At 57.1% G+C, this 26,011-nt stretch overlaps 1 protein-coding gene across 19 annotated transcripts in view; it reads left to right on the top strand.

The window, feature by feature from the left end:
- NFASC (neurofascin) overlaps positions 1-26,011 on the top strand; it is a 175,899-nt gene that overhangs the window by 122,594 nt on the left and 27,294 nt on the right. For 10 of the 19 annotated variants that reach the window (XM_082703875.1, XM_082703891.1, XM_082703890.1 and 7 more), the window contains 18 exons: positions 2,988-3,099; positions 3,525-3,709; positions 5,005-5,136; positions 7,460-7,603; positions 8,268-8,379; positions 8,645-8,811; positions 9,499-9,646; positions 10,857-10,981; positions 11,905-11,949; positions 13,199-13,300; positions 13,607-13,804; positions 14,613-14,683; positions 15,913-16,135; positions 18,064-18,179; positions 19,820-20,024; positions 21,185-21,307; positions 22,345-22,518; positions 24,934-24,948. In XM_082703875.1, coding sequence (XP_082560001.1) covers positions 2,988-3,099; positions 3,525-3,709; positions 5,005-5,136; positions 7,460-7,603; positions 8,268-8,379; positions 8,645-8,811; positions 9,499-9,646; positions 10,857-10,981; positions 11,905-11,949; positions 13,199-13,300; positions 13,607-13,804; positions 14,613-14,683; positions 15,913-16,135; positions 18,064-18,179; positions 19,820-20,024; positions 21,185-21,307; positions 22,345-22,518; positions 24,934-24,948 — 2,397 coding nt within the window. The remainder of the gene's footprint in view (positions 1-2,987; positions 3,100-3,524; positions 3,710-5,004; positions 5,137-7,459; positions 7,604-8,267; positions 8,380-8,644; positions 8,812-9,498; positions 9,647-10,856; positions 10,982-11,904; positions 11,950-13,198; positions 13,301-13,606; positions 13,805-14,612; positions 14,684-15,912; positions 16,136-18,063; positions 18,180-19,819; positions 20,025-21,184; positions 21,308-22,344; positions 22,519-24,933; positions 24,949-26,011) is intronic. The other 9 variants (XM_082703887.1, XM_082703881.1, XM_082703883.1 and 6 more) reach the window with 5 other exon arrangements.

A 26,011-nucleotide genomic window follows, 5' to 3' on the forward strand; every position in this document is an offset into this window, starting at 1 on the left:
AGAAGCATTATCAAGCTCGTCAGGCTGAATCTCCACCTCTAAGAGGGTAGGTGACATCCTGTGACCCTGGGAGACTGTCATCCTCCACCGTGTAGAGGCCTAGAGAGAAATCACCTTTGTCTTGGAGAGTCTTCCTGGGTCTCTTTCCCTAGAGAAAGAAACTAGCCACCTTCCCTTGGGAGCAGTGGCCCCGAAAGCCACCAGCTGAATTGTCTTCCAACAGTTTTCCTGGAATTCCCTTCAGCTGCCGCTGACCACATTTTTCATAACCCCCAATTCAGGTCCAGCTTCTCATCCCATAATGACACCACGTGTCACCCTAACTCCTCTTCAAGCTTTCCATGGCCTTACGAATCCACTTGAGAATACTCTGGGGCCTCTTAATTCCTAGCCCAACTTCTTTCTCCAGCTCGGCCCTGAGTTTATCTGATGGCCACCACGGAGGGACGGAGTCTTACCGAGCAGAAGAGGTTCACCAGAGCAGCTCACCAAGACACTAAGTCTTTTCCCCTTCGACTCTTTTGCCCTTGGGTTTGGGTTTTTTTTTTGTTTGATACTCCCAAAGCTGGCTGTCCGAAGAAGGGACAGATGGGCTAACCATCTCTAAGGAGGCAAGCTCGGAGAGCTCTCAGGACATGCTTTGGTGCCAAATGGTCCAGAATCCAAAACATAAGTGGCTTGTGACCTTGCCAAGTCTATGGATTTCCTTGAGCCTCAGTTCCCTCTGCTGAAAATGGTGGTGGTACCCCCACACACCTCTCCCCCGGATTGTTGTGAGGAGTAAGCGTGACTCTGACGCCTAGAGAGAGCTATTAGCGCAGGCTTGGCCCCTCGGGCTTATACCAAACGCTGGCCCTGATTAGTGCCTCTGACTTTTAGGATGTTCTTCCCTCTATTTTTGAACTTTGGCTTGTTTCCCAGTAGCTTCTCTTCCTTTGGGATAATTCTATGGTTGCTAGCCCACACCCTACCAGTGCAGCATGGCTGTAACCTTTTCATAGTCATGGCTGCAACACGTCAAGGCCCCCACAGCGAGACTCGGCTCGTTTCTCCGCCTGCTCTGCTGGCTAAGTGTGCTCGTGCTATGGTGTGAATTAAATGTCCACGGGGTCGCAGGCTGTCTTCTGCCAAGTTTGTCCCTGTGTGGAAGGAGTATGCCAACCAAGCTGGGGCCCCCTCCACGTCGTCCCCGCTTCCCAGCAACGGACAGCCTCACCAGAGCCTCCTGCCCTGAAATAGCCTTCTCCTTACAGTTCCCTTGACCTTGTGTTATCTGGACTGTTTGGGGGATTCCATGATAATGGGTGGGAGGAAGCTGCTGCTTTGGTATCCGGCTTCCTTGGTCCTGAGAGCTGGCTGCTACGAGGGTCATAGACGGTAACCGATTAACCGCATAATGGATTAACCCGGTCAGTAGCCACTGTTGTATATGTGTGTGCTGGTGGGACGTGTGAGGACATCTGCACGGGTAATAACATGTGGGGTACACGGTTGCCTTCTTTTTTGTTCCCTTCTCCCTTTACATTCATTCATCGCACCAACACCTACTGAACGCTTGCTCTATGTGCCATGCATTGTGCCAGCCGTCTCACTAACTCTGCACACGTCTTATCATTTCTTCCCCTGACGAAAGCATAAAGTAGATCCCAGCTCTTTGAAGCGCACTCCGCAATGGCTAGTGGAGAGAAGCTGAGTGCCTCTAAGACAGGAGCCTTGTGGATCCAGCCAGGCACCAGCCTGTCCGACGAGCTCCTGAAGGGGACATCAGTTTCCCTACCACTCTGTCCTCATGGCCAGGACCCCTTAACAGCCCCCAGCCGGGAAGATGCCTTTGTCCCCACTCCAGGCGTCTCTGGTGGCTTCCAGCTCCTGGCAGCTCTGCCTGCCTTTCTCCCCTCGCTTCTCCAACTGAGCGTAAGACCCACTGCACCACTGGGTGGGCTCAGCTTCTAGAGTTAACTCTTCGTGTTTACAACCCTACACCTTTGGGCAGGGGTGTGTCTCCCAGCTTCCCCTCGCTTTGGGGTTCCTGGCTGGAAAACCTTCCCTCTCCTCCCTCCCACCCTACCCATGTCCATAGAGCTGTGCAAAAAGCTCCCCAGGAGAGGTGGGGTGCAGGTAAGGTGGGGTCCAGACTTGCATGTCCCAGTCCACAGCCAAACAGCCACCCCAGCCGTGTCGATCTCTGGGAGCCACCTGGCCTCCAATCCCCACGTGCACATCACTGTCGGTGGACGTGGCTGTTCCAGCCTTGTTGAACTGTCGATCTGCTCCTCCATCTTGGCTGCCCCTTTCCACTCCCCCTCCCCCAGTCTCTCACCCCCAATTAACACCCTCCCTCCAGCCCCCTCCCAGAGTCATTAGTGAAGAAGCAGAATGGTCTTGGCCCCAGAGCGATTTCCTGTCATCTCTGCTCATTCATTCTCTCCACGCCTCTGCTAAACCAGACTGTTCATCCGGGTCTCTGTGGGCTCCTCCCAGCTCCTTGTCTCCAGGGTCCCAGAGAGCAGGTTGTCTGTCCTGTGGCCCCAGTGCATGCCTTCTCACTCATCCATGGCTGCTAAGACGGCCTCCCTGGGGGCGGGGCGCGCCACATTGGTCTCTGGGGTCCCAACACAAGATGCTCGGGGGGTCGACGGCTCACTGCTCAGGCAACCCCCTCCTCCTTGCCCAGGAAGGCAGGGTTTACTGAACTGAGGAGGAAGCTGGACTCCTCTTGGCAGATCCTTTCAGAACTTGAGATGCTCACACACATGTGCCAGTGGGGCCGGGGAGCCCCGCGCTTCCTAACATACCTCTCTTAATGATGCGATGCCCCGGCCCTTGTCGGGGGTGGGGTTCAGCTGGGAGGGTCTGGGGCTTGGTGCCTCTGAGGGTAACAGGGTAAGTAGGGGGCGTGATGACACTTCTTCCTAGCCTGACCGCTTGGGCCTCGTGGGTCCGCTCTGGGCAGGAGGCTTATGATGGCATCTTCTATCCTCTTTCAGCGCGAGGAGTTGCCGAAAGGACCCCCAGCTTCATGTACCCCCAGGGCACGGCGAGCAGTCAGATGGTGCTGCGCGGCATGGATCTCGTGCTGGAGTGCATCGCCTCCGGGGTGTACGTACAGCCCGCATCCCCACTCTGGCCCCTCTCCAGCAGGACGGGGGGCGGGAATTTGCGCAGGGGCTCTTCGTGCCGCAGTCTGAGGGGGCGAAAAGAGACACAGACAGCCCCTAGCCGGGCTTTTGCAAAGCGTCATCATTCCCATCCCTTTCTGGCTGTCTTCTTTATGGGTAATGGACGAGGAAAGGAGACGGGGTAATGTCCTGCACGTGTGTTCACACCCGTGCGACTTCCCAGCAGTGCCTCGGTGCTCTGTGGCCGAGCACCCCCTCCGTACGGGAGAGGTCCGCTCTCAGGGGAGCGTCCGCCCTCCTGAGCGCCTGGACACTTCCAGGATGCCTGGGTGGCCCGGGCTCGCTGGAAGAGCAGCAGGCCCAAGGCTGGGGGTAACCCCTGTGTCCTGCTCGCTCCTCTCCCAGCCCGACGCCAGACATCGCGTGGTACAAGAAGGGGGGGGACCTCCCCTCTGACAAGGCTAAGTTTGAGAACTTTAACAAGGCTCTACGCATCACCAACGTCTCCGAGGAGGACTCCGGGGAGTACTTCTGCCTGGCCTCCAACAAGATGGGCAGCACCCGGCACACGATCTCGGTGAGAGTAAAGGGTACGTTGTGTGTATTTCTCATTATGATGATTTGCCAGCCCTGCACGCCACAGTGTACCTTTCCCTCCACGGGGAGGAGGGGGCGGGGGGAGTAGGAGAGACCTGATGGCACACTGGCTAGTGGCAATAGTGATCTGCCAGGGACAGCGTTACCCCCCGGATGTGAGAGAGAGAGAGAGAGAGAGTGTGTGTGTGTGTGTGTGTGTGTGTGTGTGTGTACACAGGGGGTATGAGGGGAAGGAGCTGCACCCTGACCATCCCCCTCCTCTCTGTGTTGCCTTGGGCTCCCCCCACAGGTGAAGGTACCCCCATGGGCCATTTGGATTTCACGCAGCCCCATTTCTTTCTTACATTTTGCATTCCCGTTCACGGTGTGTCGTCTTAGCTCTGTGCTGTCTGTGTACTTGTGCATGGTTTTTCTCTTAAAAATGGGGAGTTATCAGAGCACAGATTATTTTTTTTAAAGCCACCTCCCTCCCTCCATGGTGCCGATGGCCCATCTGATCTGTGGTGGGCAATAGAGCACGTGCCTTTATAGGTCCCAGCCGTGGGTGATGGGGTACACCAGTCCCTGTCAGCCTGGCGCTGACCGGATGATGGGGACGATGAGGTCTGATTCTGAGAGTGCAAGAACTTGGGAAGCCCTCGCTCCGTTGACCTGATGACTTTGGTTTCAGCGCTCCACTTAGACCAGGTTCTTAACCTTTTGGGGGGTATCAAGATCTTTTGAGAATCTGATCAATCCACAGCAACTTCTCAGGAAAAAAAAATCCCCATCTCCACATATTCCCAGGGACAGCCAGTCTGCTCTAACCAAAGCCTGATGCCTGAGGTCTTTTCTAAATGGTCTGATGTCATAGCAATAGCCCCAGGATCCCGAGGGGCCAGTCCCAGGCTTGCTTTACTAACTGTCGCCTTCGGGTGCTCATCATGAACACCTGTGGGGCTCTAAAAGCATCCACTGCCCCAGCCTCCCCTGAGAATTCAGACTTAGTAGGTCTAAGCTGGGCCCCAGTGCCCATGTTTGTTCAGAGCTCTTCAGAGGAGTCTAACGGGCGGCCGCAGTTTAGAACTATTGTTCTGTGAACCTGAAATAGAGCAGGAAGCATCTGCGGAGCCAAGCCCACCAAAGGCAGGCTGGACTGAGTCGTCCCATGAGGATGAGCCCCTGGGCAGGTGGTGAGGGTCTGGAGCTGGCTCTTGGAGGCTCCTGCCTTCCCAGCGAGAGCCGGTCGGTGTCTCCTGCCTGCCCCCAGTCATCTAACGCCGCGGCCTGCGCTCCGCTTGTCTTCCAGCTGCTCCCTACTGGCTGGACGAACCCAAGAACCTTATCCTGGCTCCAGGCGAGGATGGGAGGCTGGTGTGTCGAGCCAATGGGAACCCCAAGCCCACTGTCCAGTGGATGATAAATGGGGAGCCTCTGCAGTGTAAGTAACAAGCTGTTGTCCCACTTGACTCCGCTGGGCCTCCCTTCAGAGCCTCCAGGGCCCCATCCCTAAGCGCCGGCCCTGGGTGCACAGAAGGAAGTTAATGACTAGCCCCTTGGCCACTGCTTGGGGAGCATCCCAGCTCTCTAGGCATCTCAAGAGGCAGGAAACCTATGCTTATGTTCCCATATTTAGGGAGCATGTAACTCCCTTGGGTTTTTCTTGAATCTTGCTTTCTGCCCTAAACCACCACCCAGCCCAGTTTCCAGGTCTACAGAGAGCCGGCCTCTGAGTTGGGGAGGGCCATGGAAGGTAGAGCAGAGCTCAGTAAGCTGCTGTGTTTACCCAAGCCCCACTCTCTGCTGAGGGCAAACCGAGAGCCAGGCTGGATAGGAGGAAGAACTGCCCCCTGAGAGCAGAGAAGCACTGATGCATTTCCTGGGTGTGCCCAGATTTGGGGAAACTGAGTCCTGCCTGCTGGCTGGAGTAAGTGACTGCAGGGCTCCTTCCGGCCAGGGCTCTGGGTCAAGTTTTCCCATCATAGTCTCTCCGGTTGCATTTATAAAATGTCCTTGTGGGTCTCTGAGACTGCCGGACGCCTGCACCATCTACTGCTGGGGGCAGAGCTCCTTCCCAGCCCATGACCTTGCCCTGTGCAGGAGCAGAGACGCAGAGGTTGCCCGCCCTCTGCTGTTCTCCCTGTCCTGACAGCACTCTGGGAACAAGGCAGACAAAGGCAGCAGACTCCACAGCGCCACAGAATAAATGCAGAGCCCAGGACTTGCCACTGAGCCCTGGCCCTGGAAAGGTCACCTGTCACTTACAAGGAGCGGCTGAGAAGAAAGTTGGCTCCACGAGAATTGCCAGGGAAGGAGGTGTTGAAGTTGCTGGCGTAGACTTCATGCCTTTGTGCTGAGTGGGGACTTGGGGGCGGGTGATAAAGATGCTGATCTGTCTTTATTTGCCTCCTGCTGATTCCCCAGTTCCAGGCTCAGACTTGCTGTCTGTAGCGGGGCACCTCGGGGGCCGGACGCTGGGTGGTCCTCTCCCCACTGTGGCTACCGGCCTGAGCTATCCTGGATGCATTCACAGACCGTCCAAACCAAGTCACCTTGGCTCAGTCCAGAAACCCTACAGAGGAAAGTCACCTTCCCATGAAAGATGAGAAAAGTGGCAATTCCTTACATTTCTAGAAAACTTAATTTATACCGCTCATTATCATTCTTTTAGTAAAGCTCCTCGGAGTGGGAGAAGGATGGGAGTAATTCTCCAAAACTTGACAGATGAGGGAAATGAGGCCCAGATTTACTGATTTGTCCCAGTCCTGGATGGATGTGTGAACAGGACTGAGAGCCCGCGGCCACTCCCCAGCCTCTGCTCTCTACATCCCAAGCCAGCTGTGCTGGAAGAGCTGCGGGAGGAAATAGCTTCTCTCGGTTTAGGACACATTTCTTGGGACGATCAGGTGGGCTTTGGCAAATTTAAGGACCCATTCAGTCTCGACAGGCATCAGCCTAAGGGTCTATGTGAATGTTTGAGGAATGCTCTGCTCCGAGGATGGGAAGGTGGTAGGTCTCATCCGGTTGTATATTCCTTTGTCCTTTTCAAAACCTTTAAGTATATGCAAAGTGTATTAAAATAATAAGAGCAATAGTAATCAGTGTGTGCTGGGCCTCTGCTGAGGAGGTTTTTTTTTTTTAAGATTTTTTTACTGGAGAGAGAGCAGGACAGAGAGGGAGCAGGGGGGAGGAGCAGAGGGAGAAGGAGAAGCAGGCTCCTTGCTCAGCAAGGAGCCCAGTGCAGGGCTTGATCCCAAGGCCCAGGGATCATGACTCAAGCCAAAGGCAGATGCTCAACTGACCGAGCCATCCAGGCGCCCCTGCTGATGACTTTAGACATGTAATAAAATCTCAGGTTATCCTCATAAGAACCCTGCAAGGGGGTACGTCATCCCCATTCTGCACACAAGGATGCTGGAGCTCAGAGGAGCTGATGACGCTGGAGGTGATGTGGCTGGAATGCAAACCCCTTTCTTGTTTCGACGGCTCACGCTCTCAACTGCATCTGCCCAACTCTCACGCGGGTCCTGCAGGGACTCACAGTTCCATCGGACAGGCTGAGAAAGCAGCCCCGGTGGGTTTGATGATGGGCCTGAGGTCACACAGCCAGGCAGCAGTGGAGCCAGAAGCCGCGTCTCCTGGGGGCCACCGGGGGCTGCTTCCTCCACAGCACCCCAGTCATCTTAGGGAGCCCTGGCCAGAGCCCCAAGGGCCCTCTACCCACCCTTCCTGTTTCTCACGAGGCGCGTCTTTCCTGTCCGCAGCGGCACCACCCAACCCAAACCGTGAGGTGGCTGGGGACACCATCATCTTCCGGGACACCCAGATCAGCAGCAGGGCGGTGTACCAGTGCAACACATCCAATGAGCATGGCTACCTGCTGGCCAACGCCTTCGTCAGCGTGCTGGGTGAGCGCACCCCTTCCTCGCCCTTGGGGCAGCCTCCCTGGGGCTTGCCCCTGTCGTGGGCCCACCTTCTGCTCCAAAGGTCAAAGGTTGGCCGAGCTGGGTGGCATAGGAGGGCCTGGGATGGAGGGAGCATGGAGACAGAAGATGAGTTTGCCAGGGACGATGGGGAACTTCAGATCCATGGGGCTGGGCGTGCAGACGGTCGATTCCTTGCTAGGATCATGTCTCCAGATGAGGGGGAGGGGCCCATCTCACCCCCTCCGTGTATCCAGGCCAACTCTGCCTGCATTCTCAGCGCCCCAGGGCAGGAGGTGGTTCTGAGTACTGGGGTCACTCCTAGATCAGGGAGAGGGCAGGGGCAACCAGGAGATGTGCTGGGGTGCAGAGGGGCAGTGTCAGTAGCTGCTGTATAATCTGGGGAGACCCTTTGCAAAAGCTGGATTGCACACAGGGTAGGTCGAGGGCAGAGGGATGAGCTTCCTCTTCCCTCCCCTAACCCTGGGAGGCTTCTTAAAGGAGGGAGGTTGATGGGGGAAGGATTGGGGGGTGGTAGGGAGGGCTCCTGAAATGCTGCTGCCCTGCTGGGGCACGTGGAAGACCTGGGGGGGTGGGGACCAGAGGAGGTAGGTCCCCCTAACCAAGGTCCATTCTCTGGGAATTGCAGATGTGCCACCCCGGATGCTATCACCCCGGAACCAGCTCATTAGGGTGATCCTGTACAACCGGACACGGCTGGACTGTCCGTTCTTTGGGTCCCCCATCCCCACACTCCGATGGTAAGTTCCAGGAGACCAGGCCACGCCCCTGGGGGTCCTCGGCCCAAAATCGGTATTCAGTGAGACCAGGCAACCTTATGGGGTCCGAATGGGTAGGAAGTTGACCAATCATTGAGGACAGCCCCCCTTAATGTGCAGAGGCAGAAACTGAAGCTCAGAGAAGGCCAGAGACTTGGCCAGGGCCACCCAGCAGTGGGAGGCAGGCCCCTGTCCGGGGGGCCGGCCCTCTCTCAGTGTGCTGTGTGTTCTGCTGCTCTGTCGTGAGGTTTAAGAACGGGCAGGGGAGTAACCTGGATGGTGGGAACTACCACGTCTATGAGAACGGCAGTCTGGAAATCAAGATGATTCGCAAAGAGGACCAAGGCATCTACACCTGTGTCGCCACCAACATCCTGGGCAAAGCTGAAAACCAGGTCCGCCTGGAGGTCAAAGGTAAAGGAGAGGTTGGTAGGGAGAGGGCAGGTTGGGGCAGCCAAGGAAGCCATCTCTTCAAAGTGACTCCCACACGCCATTCCCTTTGACAACTCACTGCTTGTCCTGTTGACTCCCTAATGGGGCCCTCCCTGTGGACCTCTGTGTCCTCACAGGGCTTCCAGCTGGCCTGGGTGCTGGAAGGGCAGGATCCTGTTCAGCCCGGTCCACGTGGGATTAGAAAGGAAAGCCTAGGGCACCTGGGTGTCTCAGTCATTAAGCATCTACCTTCGGCTCAGGTCATGATCCCAAGGTCCTGGGATCGAGCCCCACATCAGGCACCCTGTTCGGGGGGGAGCCTCCTTCTCCCTCTCCCACTCCCTCTGCTTGGGTTCCCTTTCTGGCTATCTTTCTTTGTCAAATAAATAAATAAAATCTTTTTTAAAAAAAAGAAGAGAGAAGAGTGAGACCCCCACTAACACCCCACTACCACCCTAGGAAATCACAGGTTTCCAAACCAGAGAGAAAGGACCTGTTTCCTCCTTGGAATCGTGCCCACACCCCCCCCCCCACCGTTCATGTAACTGAACGTTATCTCTGCCATTTTCCGTGGTCCATCTAACCTTTCATGCATGTCACGCCGTGTGGCCACATAGGGTGGTGGGTAGAGGCCACTCCAGTGATGAGCTCCCTCGGCTTCCCCCACAGACCCCACCAGGATCTTCCGGATGCCCGAGGACCAGGTGGCCAAACGGGGCACCACGGTGCAGCTGGAATGTCGGGTGAAGCACGACCCCTCCCTGAAGCTCACGGTCTCCTGGCTAAAGGATGATGAGCCTCTCTACATCGGAAACAGGTTTCTGCTCCTTCCTTCTCGAGTCTGGGCCCGTTTTCTTCCTCCTTGCCCTCAACACACTGAGGGAACCCGGGCATAAGGAGCTGCATCCTGCGTGTCCCCCAGGAACTGCTGCTGGGGGTGGGGTGGCTGTGCCAGTGGCTCCCCCATCCCACGTGCTCTCTGCCTCTCTCCTCCTCTTCTGTCTCACTCTCCTTCTCCCCACTCTTTTCTCTCATCCCTCCTTCTCTCCCCCTCTCCCCTCCTCCGCACTCCTCCTCCCTTCCTCTTCTGCTTTGAGGTCCCCTTGGCGCTCCGTCCTCAGCCCCGCTTGCAGTGCCCCTGTTGTCCAGCAGAGGGCAGGGCTGGCCCGAGCTGCCCGCCACTAGGGTGTTAGCTGGGGGTGTCTCAGCCCATAGGCACCTGGGAGGCTTTTACTAGACCACACCACCCTCCCGGGTCCAGATTCAAGTGGTGTGGGGGGAGCAGAGGCATTGACAGTGTCTAAAAGTCCCGACAGGTGTCTGTAATATGCAGTCTGTGATGGCGAGGACTGGTCCGAGCTGCTCCTTCCGCGAGACTCTTTGTCGCAGCCCCTAACATCTCGGGGGGGTGATGATGGTGCAGAGTCAGGCCTAGGGAGCAGCACGATCATCTGGCTTTTGCAGGGGCATACCTGACAGGCAGGCACAGGCATCCACACTCAGTGGGCACCCACAGCTTTCACAGCGCACCCTGCTCTGTGGCACCCACCTCCCTCTGCAGGAGACAGTGCAGAGGAGCCCAGGACACCCGGCCTGAGCCTGGGTGCACAGACCGGCCTGGACTGAAGGGACAGCTGGAAGTAGGGGAAGGGGAGGGAAGCCAGCCTGCCTTTTGGGGGGTGGACCTAACTGTACCCTCATTTGGGAGGGGGGCACAGTGTAAGAAATGCACAGAGAGTAGACACGGTAGAGTTTGAGGACATGAACAAGGGTCAGAGCCACTTCTGCTTCACCCACTTGCCTTTTCCTCTCCGTCAAGCAGTGAAGAGCTCCAGGGAACGGTGAAGACCATGGGAGGGAGCCTCCTGTCCCCTGCCAGGGGCGGTGGCTGCCCAGCCCAGCCTGTGATGCTCCCCTCTCACCCTCCATCCCCACTCCAGGGAGACAGCAGGCAGGGCGCAGAGCTCCCCACTCCCCCGCCATCGGCCCACTCACCCTCCTCCCCACCCCTCCTGGGGCTCTTGCAGGATGAAGAAGGAAGATGACTCCCTGACCATCTTCGGTGTGGCCGAGCGGGACCAGGGCAGTTACACCTGTGTTGCCAGCACTGAGCTGGACCAGGACCTGGCCAAGGCCTACCTCACTGTGCTAGGTAACAGCCATGCTCACACACGCTCTGACCCTCCCCCGTCCCACCTTTTCCCGATCCCAAAGAAGCGGTGGGGCCTGGGCAGGTCCCAGGCCATCACCTGTGGTCAGCGGGCTGGGCAGACACAGTGATCTCCTCCCTCTGATCTAAGGGTTAGGAAGGCACTCCTTTCCGAGCAAGCTGTGCCAGGCACCTTACCTCTGAGGGGAATCATTAACTCACCCAAATCCTCAACAGATGGATGCCTGAACGAGATAGGGAAGGTGGACAGAAGGTGGACAGAGGACAAATTTTTTTTAGATACTGTCCAAAAATGTCACTGTCACAAAATGATCTTGTGATCATTTTGACCTCTGTACCCAGTTAAAACAATCCATCGTTGAAGGCAGATTGCATTTTGAGTTGGTCCCACCAACACCTTCGGCCAGCTTCTCTCTCCCTCCCTCCCTGCGCCTGTCTCCTGACGGGATTCTGTAGGGCGCCCTGCATTTAGCAAACCGATTCCATCATGGCTGCCTTGTGTCTAGGCCAGACTGTAAATATGGAGCCGACCTCAATCCCAGGGGAAGATCACCTTTCCCATCCAGGGAAGCACATGTCTGGGTGTCCCCTCCTCACCTCTGTCCTCTCTCGGGCGTCGTATTGCCGTTGCTGTTGGTGCGCTCCATCCCTTTGGTGGCGGTGACTCACAGTTGCCGGGGATGGCAGACCCAGGCCCACGGGGGCATTGGGATGGGAAGGAGACAAGCGCCAGCCACAAAGGAAGCTTGAGGGGTGGCAGGGGGTTTCTCCATGGAAGCCAAGTTGTGCCCAGAACACCTCTGCCCAGGGCAGCTGTTCAACCCTTGGCCACCTACTCCCATCCTTCTAGAACACCTGTAACCCTGGATAACTTGCTAACCTGGATAACCTATCTTACCTTGCAGCTGATCAGGCCACTCCAACTAACCATTTGGCGGCCCTGCCCAAAGGTAATTCATACTAATCATAGGACCCCAGCCAGAGCCCCGTCCAGGTAGCAGGGAGATTGGGGTCTGAGGAGGAAGGTGCTACAGCACAGGACGTGCCAGGGGGAGGCCACTCGCTGCCAATTCCGATGCCTTTCAAGGGCCCCGCCCTCTCCTCACAGCCCAGCCACCACCCGACTCTGGGCTTCCTGAGCCTTTCCTAGGTGGGGCTCCAAAGTCCTCGGCTGCTGTTCCTCCCCATGCCTTCCTTCCGGCCACACTCAACACTTCCTGGTGGAGGCCTGTTCTCTCCCCCAGCTTCAGTCTCAGATGCACGGAGGGGGCAGCTGGGAAAGCCCTCTCTTCAGATTACCCGCAGCCTGGCTTGTTTGCAGCCCCGCCTGTGGCGGCACACCCCTTCCCAGCCGGCATCCACACGCGTGCACGCAGACGCAGACGCGGGCTCCTGTGACCCGCCTTCCTGATGTTCCCAGTAACCAGCCGGAGCACTGAGCTAACTGGCCCGAGCAGCCAGGATGGGGAAACATCCCGCATACCCCACCGGCAGTGCTGAGGTGGCCTCGTCCCCAGGCCAGCGTGGCCCTGGCAGCCACTGAGGAAGTCCAGTGAGACCGGATCCCCCAAAAGTGCTGTCCCCAGCCCATTTGGAGGCTTGATGGGGCTTCTCTGTCCTGCTGTCCGTCACCGAAGCTCTGGACTGTGTCCCTACGTCCACCCTCGCCTGGTCCTCTGCTTTTGTCCCTCCCACGCTCCTAACCAGTCCACCTCGCTCGGCTCTCCCAACACCCCACTGAGCCCCTGCCCCCTCCAAGCCTTGGCACACAGAGTAGAAGGTAATTATCCTGAGAAAATGAGACCGGATCCCACACGTCCTCCCCAGTTTCCCTCCAGGTGGCCAGCATGGGTCTCATGGAAAGGGCAGCATTTTCCAAACGCTCACACCCTAAGAATAGCCACAGACAGGGGATGGGTTGGTCCCGGTTCTCGGTTCTCTCTGTGCCCTACATCCTTTGATGAATTTTTGAGGTGGTGGAATTTGAAGTCTCCTCTTTGTTCTTCCTCGGCCCAGGAAGAGGAACTGGGGTGGGCCCTGGGCTGACCCTTCCAGGAAGGCCAGGGCTGGTTCCTGCGGGTGCTGACCTCGGCCCGTCCGGGACCTATCGTAGGACAGTGTCCAAGGCCGGGGCCAGTGCAGGGACGGGCCGGCTCTAACTGGGGAGTCCCGTGTGGTGTCTTGTTCCTCTGCTGCCAGGACGGCCAGACCGACCCCGGGACCTGGAGCTCACAGACCTGGCCGAGAGGAGCGTGAGGCTGACCTGGATCCCAGGGGATGACAACAACAGCCCCATCACAGGTCAGCCCAGGGCCCTGCGCGCCAGTCCAGAAAAGAGGGATGGACGGCAGCCTGGTTACTGGTAGCCGCTGGAGGCCTTGCCCTGGTTTCTGGTCCCGCTTCCCTCTTACCTGACGCGTGCCCTGGGCTATTCGCGGAGCACATGGAGGCCTTGGCTCCCCTTTCAGTGTCTGGGGTGGGGGGATTCTCCCTGTGCCTTTGTCTCCCCAAGGGAGAGTGTAAAGACTAGTGGGAACCGCACAGGAGAACGTCACAGAAGTCCGCTACCTCAGCTCCCAAACAGCGCTGTCTTCCTTGCCTACTCAGACTACGTCGTCCAGTTCGAAGAGGACCAGTTCCAGCCTGGGGTCTGGCACGACCATTCCAAGTTCCCGGGCAGTGTCAACTCTGCCGTCCTCCAGCTGTCCCCATATGTCAATTACCAGTTCCGGGTCATTGCCATCAACGAGGTGGGCAGCAGCCACCCCAGCCTCCCCTCCGAGCGCTACCGGACCAGTGGGGCGCGTGAGTACCCGAGGGCTGATGGCCAAGGCATTGAACCCAGCTGCCCTGAGGCCCCACTGAGTCCCCCCAGTTCCTGGCCACATGAACGTGGTGGGCCATTTAACTCCAAGGCTGGACTTCCTGAGCTTTGAGACAGGGAATGACAGCAACACTGCCTGCATCCCCGGGCAGTTGGGAGGCTTGGGTCTGGAGATCCGGTCTGGGTACCTACACGATGTCTGACATATCGTAAGTGCCCGGTAAATGCTCACTGCAGTTATTGCTAATATCCTTAATAATTCTGGATTGTCTGCTGTACAGGGAAGCACTACGGCAAAGATTTGCCATAGAAATACATAGTCTGGTGTTATCTCAGATTTCTTTCCCTATCACACTTGGGTAATTTAGATTTTGAAAATACACCCACTCATTGCGAGTGGTGCTGCTCCCCCAAAATGCTGAATGCCAGGGATAAACCGGCCTCGCATTAAACTTACTTAGCAGCTAATCCAGGAAGGGGATAATCCACATTGCGTTGGCTGTTGGGACCATCCAAAGTGCAGAAAGCCTTGTGATAAATGCTGTCTAGTGAGGGATTAAAACTCAAAAGAACTTAGCCCTGCTGGGTGGGGGCGGAGGATGTTCAGTCTCAGCTAGGAAGGCACGTCCTCCTCAGGAGAAAACCACGGAGGAAGTTCAGCTGCCTGTGGGTCGGTGTGCAGAGAGATGCTGAGGAGGGACGGCCGCAGAAGGGGCTGGTCGGCTGGGAGGGAGAGAGGCCCTGGTAATGCACATTGGACTTGAACTTTGCACCCTCCTTGGGTTCCAGCCCCTGAGTCCAATCCTGCCGACGTGAAGGGAGAAGGCACCAGGAAGAACAACATGGAGATCACGTGGACGGTAAGGGTCCCTCCCAGCCCATCTCCCGATGGGCCCGCTCTCTTGACCTTGAGCGCTGGTAGCCCTTTTGCTCCGTATATGCCTGAGGCCCCAAGGCTGCTCTCTGCACTGGACATGCAGGGCCCAGACAGGAGCGTTGTCTAAGAGCAAGATTTCAGACTGGAGACAGGAGCAGAGGTGACCGAGGAACATAGGCAGCTCGTCTGGCAAAATCAGAGAGTACCAGCAAGGAAAATGGACTTCTCTAGGAGAAGGAGGGTGTAGAAAAGATTTAGCTTAAACATCGGTGCCTAGTGTTACTGTGTCCTGGGGTCCTCCCACTGGAGATGGTTGGGGTTTGGGTGCAGGGGAGACCAACCCCCAAGCTGCTTTGAGTGCAGGCTTTCTTTTAGTCCAGGAAGGAACGAGAGGACATAAAATCAACTCTCCGGGCCAGGTTTGAAAAAAAAAAAATCCCATCTTCATCTTGGCTCTCTGACTGTTTTCCAAACCAGAATTGGGATTTGTGGTCTCAAAATGACTTTTTTCCAAAACCAGTTCCAAGTCTGAGAGATGCACATTCAGCCATGGAAATACTAACATTTCTGTGCTGTCACCAGGAGTGACAGAAGCAGGGAGATACGACGTGTGAGATCATGGCTGTCCCCATTTTCTGGGGACCCAATCTCACAGCAGCCTAAGCAGCTGAGCTGAGCCCAGATCCAAAACACTGGGGCTCATCTTTAGGGCATTGCAAGGACCGGCTCCTGGTCTACAGCTCTGGAGGGAACTGCTTCCTGGACCAGGCCCTTAGGGAACAAAGAGCAGAGTTGTACCCAACCTTAGCTGCTGGGCAGGACAACATAGTCACACATGGATTCAGTAGAACCCAAGCCAGTTCTGTAATTTTGAGTTCATTGGCGACGTCAAAGAACATTCTGTCATTTTCTTGTTTTGTTCTGCTTACCGATCGGTCATGGGAGAGTCCTGTTGAACATAAATCTTTGGCTTCCTATGCACTTGCAAACGTGGGTGGCTCTGGGAATCAGAGAGACTAGGTCTCGGGTGAAAACTGTCACAGAAAATCTACATGCCGCTGAATTCGTGAGACTTTGGGCTTTGGAGGACTCAGTGTGAGGATAGCCTGCTCTCCCAGTGCCGCAAGGGGGCTGTGCTGGGCAGATCGGGGCAGGGTGCAGGCTGTGGGTAGGTCTGGGCTCCACCCCTGCCCTCAATCTCTCCCTGCTCAGCCCATGAACGCCACCTCCGCCTTTGGCCCCAACCTGCGCTACATCGTCAAGTGGCGGCGGCGAGAAACTCGAGAGTCGTGGAACAATGTCACAGTCTGGGGTTCCCGCTACGTGGTGGGGCAGACCCCCGTCTACGTGCCCTATGAGATCCGAGTCCAGGCCGAAAATGACTTTGGAAAGGGCCCTGAGCCAGACACTGTCATCGGTTACTCCGGGGAAGATTGTGAGTACCCTCCCCCATCCCCCAGCCAGGATCCTCCCAGCCAGGCTGCGCACAGCCAGCCTCGCGGCCCAGGAACCTCGGGGTGGGTCATGGGACTGCCAAGAACATCCTGAGAGGATTGCTGGTTCCCAGGAAAGAGAAATTCCCTATGGTGACCTCAGGCAGACAGGCCCCTGATAATGTCGGGAGCCGAAATGTTATCACCACCGGAAAGGTAGTTAGAATTACTGAACATCATCAGCTAGTCCAATACTCCCATTTCATGGATGTGAACACTGAGGCCCTGCAAGGGAAAACCATTGTCAGTATTACCCAATAGCAAATGTCAGGCTTAAAAACAGAAGCCAGGCCTTCTAGTCTACCTGAATGTCAGCCCTTACTAGTGCCAAGACTCCAGGACTCTCCCTCCCAAAGAGCCACAATCAGACTCCTCCAAAGGAAGCAGGGCCACAGGCCAGACTCCTCCCTGTCTCCCCAGGGGAAAACTCGAGAAATAGAGGTCTCCAGAGCCCCAGACTGGAATAACCCAGACCAGCTACCTGCTGGCATCCCAGTGTTGCTCTTAACCCTTGGAACTGAGCATGCAAAGAGTTCTTTGGAGGCTAGCCTTGGTAAATCAACAAGATTCTGGGCATGTATGTAGAAGTATATCCCTGGCTTTGAAGATGGCAGTGGCCTTCCTGTATCCCGCACAGTAATTCAGTAGGCTGCTGAGCAGAGCAGGAGGGCCAGGGGAGCCCCTCCCGATCAGGGTGATCCGAGAAAAGATCATGTAGGTAGGTGGAGAGGAGGACAGAAGGAAGGGAGGAGAGAGTCTTGGGGACCCCACTGCTGGGGTCAAGAGTAGGGCCCATGTTGTGCCTGACAGCCAGGTGGGAAGAAGTGAGGCAGGGGGCCCGTGCACCACTTCCCTGGAGGTGATTATGGACTGGACCCACTTGGGGATAAGTGGATAGTATCAGCAGACTCTGTCCACCCTGCTCCTTGTCTCATGGTGGCTGACACGTCCAGACAGGAGACTGGCAGGAACTACTGGCTGGTGAGTATGGAATGAGTAGTGCTAGTCGTGGACTTCGTGGCTCCGCCCACAGTTCCCACGGCCCCCTCTGCCTGTGCTCTGCTGGACCAGAGGGGCGGGGCAGAGCTGTACTGCAGCAGAGTGTGGTGAACAGGGGGAGTGCGGGTCTCCCTCTTCAGGGGGTCAAGCATCAGAATCCCCTCCTGAACGAGGTTAGGGCTTCTTCAGCCTGTGGCTGACATTTCCTGCAGGGTCCTAGTGGGAAATGAGTGTCACTCAGAGGGGACTATCTCTAATGTGAGGATGGGGTTTGAGGGAAAACAGCAGGGTATCAGGAGCCACCCAGAGGACTAGCAACAGCAGGACCCCAGTATAACACTCTGAGCCTTGAAGGGGCAGCGGACTGGGGCGTCCCCACGAGCAAGAGGTAGAACCTTGGGTAGTAAAGTGTAGCAGCCCTGCAGCCCACAGAGAGGCGGCCAGAGGACCTGGTACCTCCCTCTCCTCCTGCCCTGGGGTCTCCCATTGGCCTTGCCTATTAAGCAAACCCCTCCAGGGGCCTGTGAACAGGGGGAGGAGGGCAGCTGTCACAGTCTGGAGAGGGCAGCCTGCCGGGACGCAGAGCAGGTGGAAAGGGTAGTGCATGGGATGGGCGAGCAAACGGAGGCTACTCAGCTGGGAGGCTAGCAGATAATCTCCCTCTAAACGTGGGGCGCATCTCTCCCAGCCTTGGCCTGGCCTTCCCCCACTCCCCAAAGGCAATCTCCTAGAACAGTCCTGGCCTCATGGAGTACCCCGTGACTAGAGTGGGGTGGAGGCACCGGCCAGCCAAGAACAAGTCCGAGGGGCCTCTTGAGTCCAGGGCCCAGCCCCGCTTGCTTAACTGGCTCTCTGTCCCAACGCATTGCAGATCCCAGGGCTGCACCCACTGACGTTAAAATCCGAGTCCTGAACAGCACGGCCATCAGCCTGCAGTGGAACCGCGTCTACCCCGACACGGTGCAGGGCCAACTCAGGGAGTACCGAGTGAGGAAACAGCTCCCAGCCCGGCCTAACCACCCGGCTTGCTAACCAGGGCAAGGGGCCAGCAGACGCGGGCCACAGGCTGCTCGGAAGGGGTTCTAGGGCTCGCTGTGGGATCCAGAGTTGATTCAAGATGATGTCCTGTTCAAAATAGCCCCAGAGAATGATGATGCGGGTATCCCCAGGTGTGTCCTGAGACAGCAGGGCTGAGACACTGCTCAGCGGACAGCCACACAGAGGGCGCCGGGCTCGGGTGGACGCCGCGCGTGGCCCGTTGCGCTCCTCCACCAGCGAGCGCACACACCTGTGTCTTAGGAGAAGCGTTGAGGCCCCACTGAGCCGCACTGCTGCCCTCTCCTCGCCGTCCCCGCCAGGCTGCTGGCCTCACCGGGTCCGGTTTCATGACACCCAGGCAGAGCCTCCAAAAGGTGTAAACACCTTCCCCGTGTTGCAACCAACTCCGGATTACCGGGCCTGTGGGTTACCGAGGCCCTTGGCTGCGCCGGGTCTCCCTGCCTGCGGGCAGTTTCTGCTCACGTGTCTCTCCTCTTGGAAGAGGAGAGGGGAGAGTAGAGAGAAAACCAGGCTCTGCCGGGCTCTCCCTGACACGGAGCTTTATTCAAAACGTGTCTGGGAGGTGATGGCAGCTGTAAGCGTTGGTTAGTGCAGGTTCTGTGACTGGGACGTCACTGAGAGTTGGCTGATGGACAGTTGGAGGCAGAATGGCGGGGATCTGTCTCTCTGGGACCATGGATTCGGTAGGCAGGGGAAGGCAAGCAAGAAAATATGTGTGCTTGAATGAGCTCCTCCCCAGCACTCGTACCCTTAACCGACTCGCCCGGAGAGTTTTCTGGCTAAAGCTCCTACTGGGTCCCCTTCTAAAGTGTGGGCTTCCGCCTTCCTTAGCCATTTGGAGGCCCAGGTGACGCTGGTGTGACAGCCTGACCTGGGCCACCTTCCCTACCGCTAACTGTACCTCGTGTCCCAAACTCTCTCATCTACCCATAACCCTGCCGCCTTCCAAAGGCCACCCCATCCTCGCTCTCGCCACCAGGCAGCCTGCTGTCCACGGACCTGGACATGCATCTAGCTCATTCTAAAGGGCTCCAAACAATTTTAAAAGAAAGCGTTTGACTTCAAAGGATTAAATCAGCTCTCCTATTCAGACTTCCGGGAGTAACCTGTCCTTTTCAACTCCTGCCTGATGCCGAGCTAAACCATACTAATCCAACTCCAGGCGATGTGGCCTTTGAGCCCAGAAGAGAGCTTTCCATGCCCGGACCCTTGGCCCGTGTTTGTGGTTCTGGCATGGACTCCTTGAGCAACTCGTTCCCTGGCTTGGAAATCAGGGGCCTTTCTACCAGAAACTTTGGCCAACTTGCCTATTTTCCAGAGAGCCCATGTGGCTCAGGAAGTGATTGAGCCCCAAACCCCTGTTTCCTGTTTGACAGCAGTTCGTACTTGCTAGGGGTCGAGGACTGGGGCCTCTCGGGCCGCTCCCCCAGCCCTAGGTGGGGCTGCTCAGGGCACTCAGGACTCGGAGCCTGTGACAAGCAAAGGGAAGACCAGTCACTCCCAGAGCCACTAACAACTAACCCAGCTCTGCCTGACCGTCCCCTCACCGGCCCGCCTCTGTCCCGAAGGCCTACTACTGGAGGGAGAGCAGCTTGCTGAAGAACCTGTGGGTGTCTCAGAAGAGGCAGCAAGCCAGCTTCCCTGGTGACCGCCCCCGTGGCGTGGTGTCCCGCCTCTTCCCCTACAGTAACTACAAGCTGGAGATGGTCGTGGTCAATGGGAGAGGCGATGGGCCTCACAGTGAGACCAAGGAGTTCACCACCCCGGAAGGAGGTAGGTCTGGCCTGCAGCTCTTCGGGGTGGGGGCAGGACAAGGGCCTGGGCCGGACAGCACAAGGTGACCTCTGCATGAGCCCAAGGCGCCGGCATCCTGCGAGCCGTTCCTGAAGTGTTCCATCCCCGGGCTGGCCTGCCTGACAAGACGCTGTGTCTCAAGAGAAGACCTGTGCCGCCTGCTGACAGAATTGCAGACGGGCCAGCAGACGGACCCCCACAGCCAAGGGCGCTACGGGAACCCGGCCCACCCCCACCTTTGGAGGCCGAAGCACCGTCACTCTGACCACCAGAAGCACCGGCTTATTCCCCAGCATCCCGGACCTTCAGAGTTCTCTCAGCACTGTGCTCCGGAAGCTTCTGTCAGGACAGCTGGCCCATGTGTGCGGTGGCCCTGCAGGGGGCGCCCTGCCTGCTGCTGGTTCCGGGTCCCCCTGGGCCTGGGAGGCAGACACCTGTGAAGTTCACCATGTCCTGCTGCACCAGCTCAGCGTTTGCTATGCCCTCTTCTGTTTCTCCTCCCTCCCTTCTAAACCGCCTTCCCCCCCATTTTACTTCTCTTCCTCCTCCTTTGTTCTTCCCTCTTATTTCTTTATTCCTACCTTTCCAGCCCCCTCATTTTGCGTTTCATCTCCAGCCTCTCCCCGTCGCTCCCGCTGCTGGTGCCCTGTCCATGAGGCCCACCTTGGGCTGCTTTCTCCTGACCCCTGAACCCTGCATTCTCAGCTCGGAGGCCTGGGCCTGCTGCTGGGCCCCAGGGTGAGGAACCTTGTCTGAGACTGGGAACCGCAGCTTCTGTGCCCACAGCTCTGGTTGGTTCCTGCTGGCTCGAAGGCATCTTTGCAGGGACAGAGCCTAACGTGTGCTGAATCCACAGTAGCTGCTAAAGGAAAACCTGACTGACTTCTTCCGCATTTAAACAGAGTCTGAGCCATGCTTGTCCTAAATGGGGAAGAGATACAGGGGTAGGGAGCAGCATCCTGGATGGGGCGAAGGGCTCTCATCCTCCCTCTGGTTCCCGTGGGTTCTGGCTTAGCAGCTGTCCAACATGGGGGTTGCCCCAGGTCAATGCCTTCATACTTGTGCTCTGTTTTTTTGTGTTTCCTCATCCTGCCTCTGCCCGCCCCTTCTTTTCCCCTGCCCTCTCCTCCTTCCCCAAGTACCCAGTGCCCCCAGGCGTTTCCGAGTCCGGCAGCCCAACCTGGAGACAATCAACCTGGAGTGGGATCACCCGGAACACCCCAATGGCATCCTGATCGGATACACGCTCAAATACCTGGCCTGTACGTTCCCCGCTTCCTTCTCTTAATCTGGGATTCACAAGCCCCGTCCTCACCATTTCACTGAGTCGAAGTAGAAAAGCTTGAGGTAGCTCAGAGTGCCCTGCAGAGGGCTGGAGGTGCCGGGGAGAAAGTTCCCCTAGAGGATTAGGGGAAGCAGAGACACCCCCCCCCACCCCCGTCCTCCCTATCACCTCCCCCCCCTCCCCCGCCAGCACAGCTCCTCCTGCCAGGAGCTTCCAGTGTAATGAGGGATTCAGCCCTACCCTTCGGGGATCTTAGAGTTTCCAACACCTACAAGTGAGTTTAGGAAAGACCGTATTTGTGCCTCATCGGACAGGATACACTACACACAGGGGAATCCACACAGCACTCGGGGAAGCTAAACCAGGTACCGTTTATGTCAGGAGCCCAGGTAGGGAAGACCTCACTGAAAGAGCTTAGTGTCCCCCTGTCCGGACAGCAGTGTCCTTGCATTTGAGAAGCTTCCACAGTGGCCGATGTTGTACCTCATTGGGAAGCTCAAAGGGCCAGGTGTTGTGCTGTGGATGATTTTAATAGCCAGCTGCATGCTTGTGTGCTGTTCTGAATGATCTCTGGCCTGACCGTCCCCCTTTGAGGTATACTGAATAGGCCTTCTACAAAGGAGGCATTAATGATCAAAAGCTCTAGTGATTCTGCCCTAGTTGTGTTTGAAAGGAAGAAAGGACCTCAAAAGTTTTGTCCTTATTGAAAAGGCCTGGGGATTATAAACTAAATCTTTCAGAACCCGCTGCATAACTTTACAGTGAGCTGGAGATAATGAGATCAGTGAAAAAGCCTGAGCCCTGGGGTGTCCTTGAAGAGCCGGAATGTTTTGCCCGGGTCTCTGCCCTTGAACCCCAATCTCCCAACCCCCGGGTCATTAAGGTCCTGGGGTGAGCTCCCCTTGTTCTCTTTGCAGCAGGGTCGGGAAGGCTTTCTCCTTCCAGCTGCAGATGATATAACCTATCACGGTCACTGCTGCTCAAGTTCAATTTCACTTACCTATCTCTCCCCAGTTAATGGAACCAAATTAGGAAAGCAGATAGTGGAAAACTTCTCTCCCAATCAGACCAAGTTCACGATGCAAAGAGCAGACCCCGTGTCGCGCTACCGCTTTACCCTCAGTGCCAGGACGCAGGTGGGCTCTGGGGAAGCCGTCACCGAGGAGTCACCAGCACCCCCGAATGAAGGTAGGTGCATTGCAGCAGCCTCGGGGTGGGGGGGGGGTGGAAGGTCCTGGCTAATTCCGATGCCTAGAAAAACACCCTCACCTGGCCTTCTGGCCGCCAGCCTTCTGGGCTGGAGTGAAAATAAGGCTGCAGGTCCTCCAGCCCCCGCACGGGATACCAGAGAACCCATCCCCTATGCTGAGAGGTAGGTGTATCTGGAAAACTCAGATCTTCTTAGACAATGGCACTCAGACCTGACCCGCACTTTGCCTTGACTTGCTCAGCTACTTAACATCTGTCACCTGTCCTCCTTGGGGGGATGGGGGACAGGAAAGAGAGCCTGGGTCCACAGTAGAGACAACATGAGGGAAAGCATGTGGGAAGTAAAGGTGCTAATGAACTTCAGAGAGCTGCGGCAGTGTTCGCCCATGGTGGGGGAGGGGGACTGCAGTGCTACTAAGGATGCAGGGGCACGGCTCGGCTCTGGGATACCTCTTCGGTGGGCACACGGAGCCAAGGAGAGAGGGAAGCAGCCTCGATCGACGCTACTCGCCAGGAGCGTGAGCACAGCAGGTGTCAGCCCTGCTCAGAGCCTGAGCTGGGTGGGGTGTCAGGCCGTGCGCAGGGAGGGCGTTGGGAAACAGCCCCTGGCCAAGCCAGCTTTCCTGAGAGCAGCTCTTGGCTCAGCTCTTGGCTCCTGGCGTCTTCCTAGCCCCGGAGCATCCCCACTGGGCTGCGCCTGCCTGAGAAGGCCACTAGAGGGGACTCCAGGCCCACTCGGAACCGTGCTGGCGCCTGGAACATCCAGGATGCCAGGCTGGAGGAGGAGACCTCGTTTTCCAGAGGTGCAGTGGGGTGTTCAACAGCCGTTTCCTGAGCATCTGCCGCGTGAGGTCTGAACACGGTGCCAAAAACAAGGGACATGGTCCAGGAGGGGAGAGCCACAAGACGATCTCCTTGCTGTCCCACGTGAGGAATGTGAAGTTGAGCTGAGGCAGGTGCAGTGGCCATGCAAAGGCTGGGCAGAGGAGAGGTCCGTTTTGCAAGGGAAGAGGCGGTGTGAATGGGGATTCTAGAAGTAGAAAACAGGTTACTCTGTGCAGTGCTTGTCCCAGAAGCTGAGGTCCGACGGCCTCACCCTGGCCCACATTGGACCTCCCAAGCACCTCTTCCCCACCCCAGCAGAGCCTCAGGGCTTCTTCCTCTGGGCCTACCAGGCCTGCTGCAGGGACTCCCAGCTCAGCTTCACAGCCACCCTGCATCCCTCCCCAGCCCTGCCCATCGTCCCCCTCCCCCTGGGCCAACAGGCCAGGCTAAGCAGGCGGGAGCGGGGACGGGCAGGACCTGGAGAAAGGCTGACAGTCCTTCTCTGGTCTTATAAACCGGGCCTGAGCCATACAATAAACTCCCCTCCTAGTGTGCTCATCAACCGCCCCTGGGCACTAGGGCAGTTTATTAGGGCTGGGGGACTTTGGGTAAGTAGCTAATAATACAGCACTTAGCAAAAGCCTGGCCAGAAAGGGGATAACGTGCTTTCCTGATTCCTTAATTCTATAAGGAGAGACATAAAGAGAGCCTCTTGTCCTTCCCCATTCCTGGCCCAAAACAGAACATCAGATCAACAAATACCCCATTGTCAAGCCCTAGTGACCACCACAGGGTACATTCTGGGGCCCCAGGGGACGAGAGGACAAAGGGAGACTTTCTTCTCCATTTAGGGGTTTGCAATAAATTCAGGAATTCCTTTTTAGGACTCCCAATTCCACAGTTGGGTTTCTTCTTTCATAAAGTTCTGCTGGTGGGAAAGAACAGGGGGCAGAAGACCCTCTGAGCGGGGGCCTCAGGGCTGCCATCTGTGAGAGCTCCTGGGCCTTCCAAGGCCAAGGTGGTGTGGGGGAGGGTTCACAAAACAGGGTCACCCCTCCTCCATCTGTCCCAATGCTACTCACCATCTTCCCCCAAAGATACGGGAACCATCCTTTTGACTGGGTTTGACGTCCTCTTTATGCCCACAATTCTTGGCATCCCGGAAGGTCACCCAACCTTCCTCATAGAGACCAGCCTGGCCAGGGAAGACACACCCTTGGGGAAAGACCTGGAAACAAAGCACTTGAGATTCACCGTCCCTACGACCACCCCTTAGTGGGTAGTCCTTGAGTGGAGGTAGAATCAGAGTGTATTAGAGAGGTCTCCAAGATCCGGGTGGAAAGAGTTCTATAGGAACATACCAGACTGCCCATGGAATTGACCATGAACCCTGGACACCAGTTGGCATCCTCAGGGCAGTAGCCAGCCCCTGGTCACACTGTCTGGGTCAGGTTTGAGCCAGACGCTTCTCTGCTCGCTTGTCCTGTGGTTTCACCTGTGCTCTGTTTTGTCTTCCCTCTCTCATCCTTTCTCCCTCTCTCTGGCCATCTTGGGCGCTGTGTTCTGAAGCCACTCCAACCGCAGGTACCGTACCAGCAGCAGAGGTAATGGGCATGGCATGGGACAGTGCAGGCGGAGCCCGCCCAGCTAGGGTGGAGAAGGAGGGAGCCCAGGAGGAAAGCATGTTCCAGACTGTCTCTTTCAGGGGTTGGGAAGCCAGACTGTCAAGAAGGCTGTGTGGAGGACGGGACCAGAGGAGGTCAAAGCTTCCCCCTCTTCCTCTTCACTTACTCTTGGTTCCCCTTGGATGGCTTAGGAGGGGCTCCCCCACACACGGGCTCCAGACCTAGTCTCTGCACCTGCAGCTTTCTTGGAAGCTGCGTGATTCCTTCCCCTGACTGACATGGGCCCTGGCCTAGTTTTGACAGCTCGGGGTGCAGAGAGAGGGTCTGCCGTCCTTGGGTGGCCGGCCGTGCCCCTGAAAGGAATGCTGGCCTGTGAGAGGAGGCAGCTGGCTCCTGTCTTCCGGTCCGGCTGCCATCCCCTGAAAGGGTGCCTAGGGGCGAGCGCTCTGCATGCAGCCCGCGCGCGGCATGGGGGCCCGGCACCAGCTCTGCCGTCTGCCGTGGGTTCTGGGCAGTGACCGGAACTGAGCTTGTCCTTGGATAGGGCCAGGTGCTCCAGGACCTGGAGTCTCCGTGGGCACCATGGGCTGGTTGTTCCCTCGCCCCTTAGAAACCCAGCTTCTCAGAGTCTCCAGCATGAAGAACAGCCGCCACTCTTGGGGTCTGGGAGCTAAAAGCACAGCAGAAGGGAGGAGCGGGTGGGCAGGTCTCGACTTAGGATGAGGCCCGCTGACCGCCGCCCTCCTGTTAAGCCTTCATGCTGGGCGTGTCACTATTGAAGGCCTATCCTCAGGCTGGGGATGCTAGGCAGGGGACCCCACGGCTCCTCCCCTGTCATCCTCTGCAGCTGAGGGCAAGGCTCACCCTGGCAAAGCAAAGGCTAGGGGCCCAGGGATCACTAGAACCTCCTGAAGCTCTAGGCAGCGGGGTGGACTGAGAAGCAGGTGAGGAACCGAAGGGTTGGCTTATGAAGACGACTACCAGATCTGGTTTCCTCCCACCCCCATTTTAGGTTGGTTCTA

This window comes from Mustela nivalis, assembly GCF_964662115.1.
Source record: "Mustela nivalis genome assembly, chromosome: 16".
NCBI classification, from domain to species: Eukaryota; Metazoa; Chordata; class Mammalia; order Carnivora; family Mustelidae; genus Mustela; species Mustela nivalis.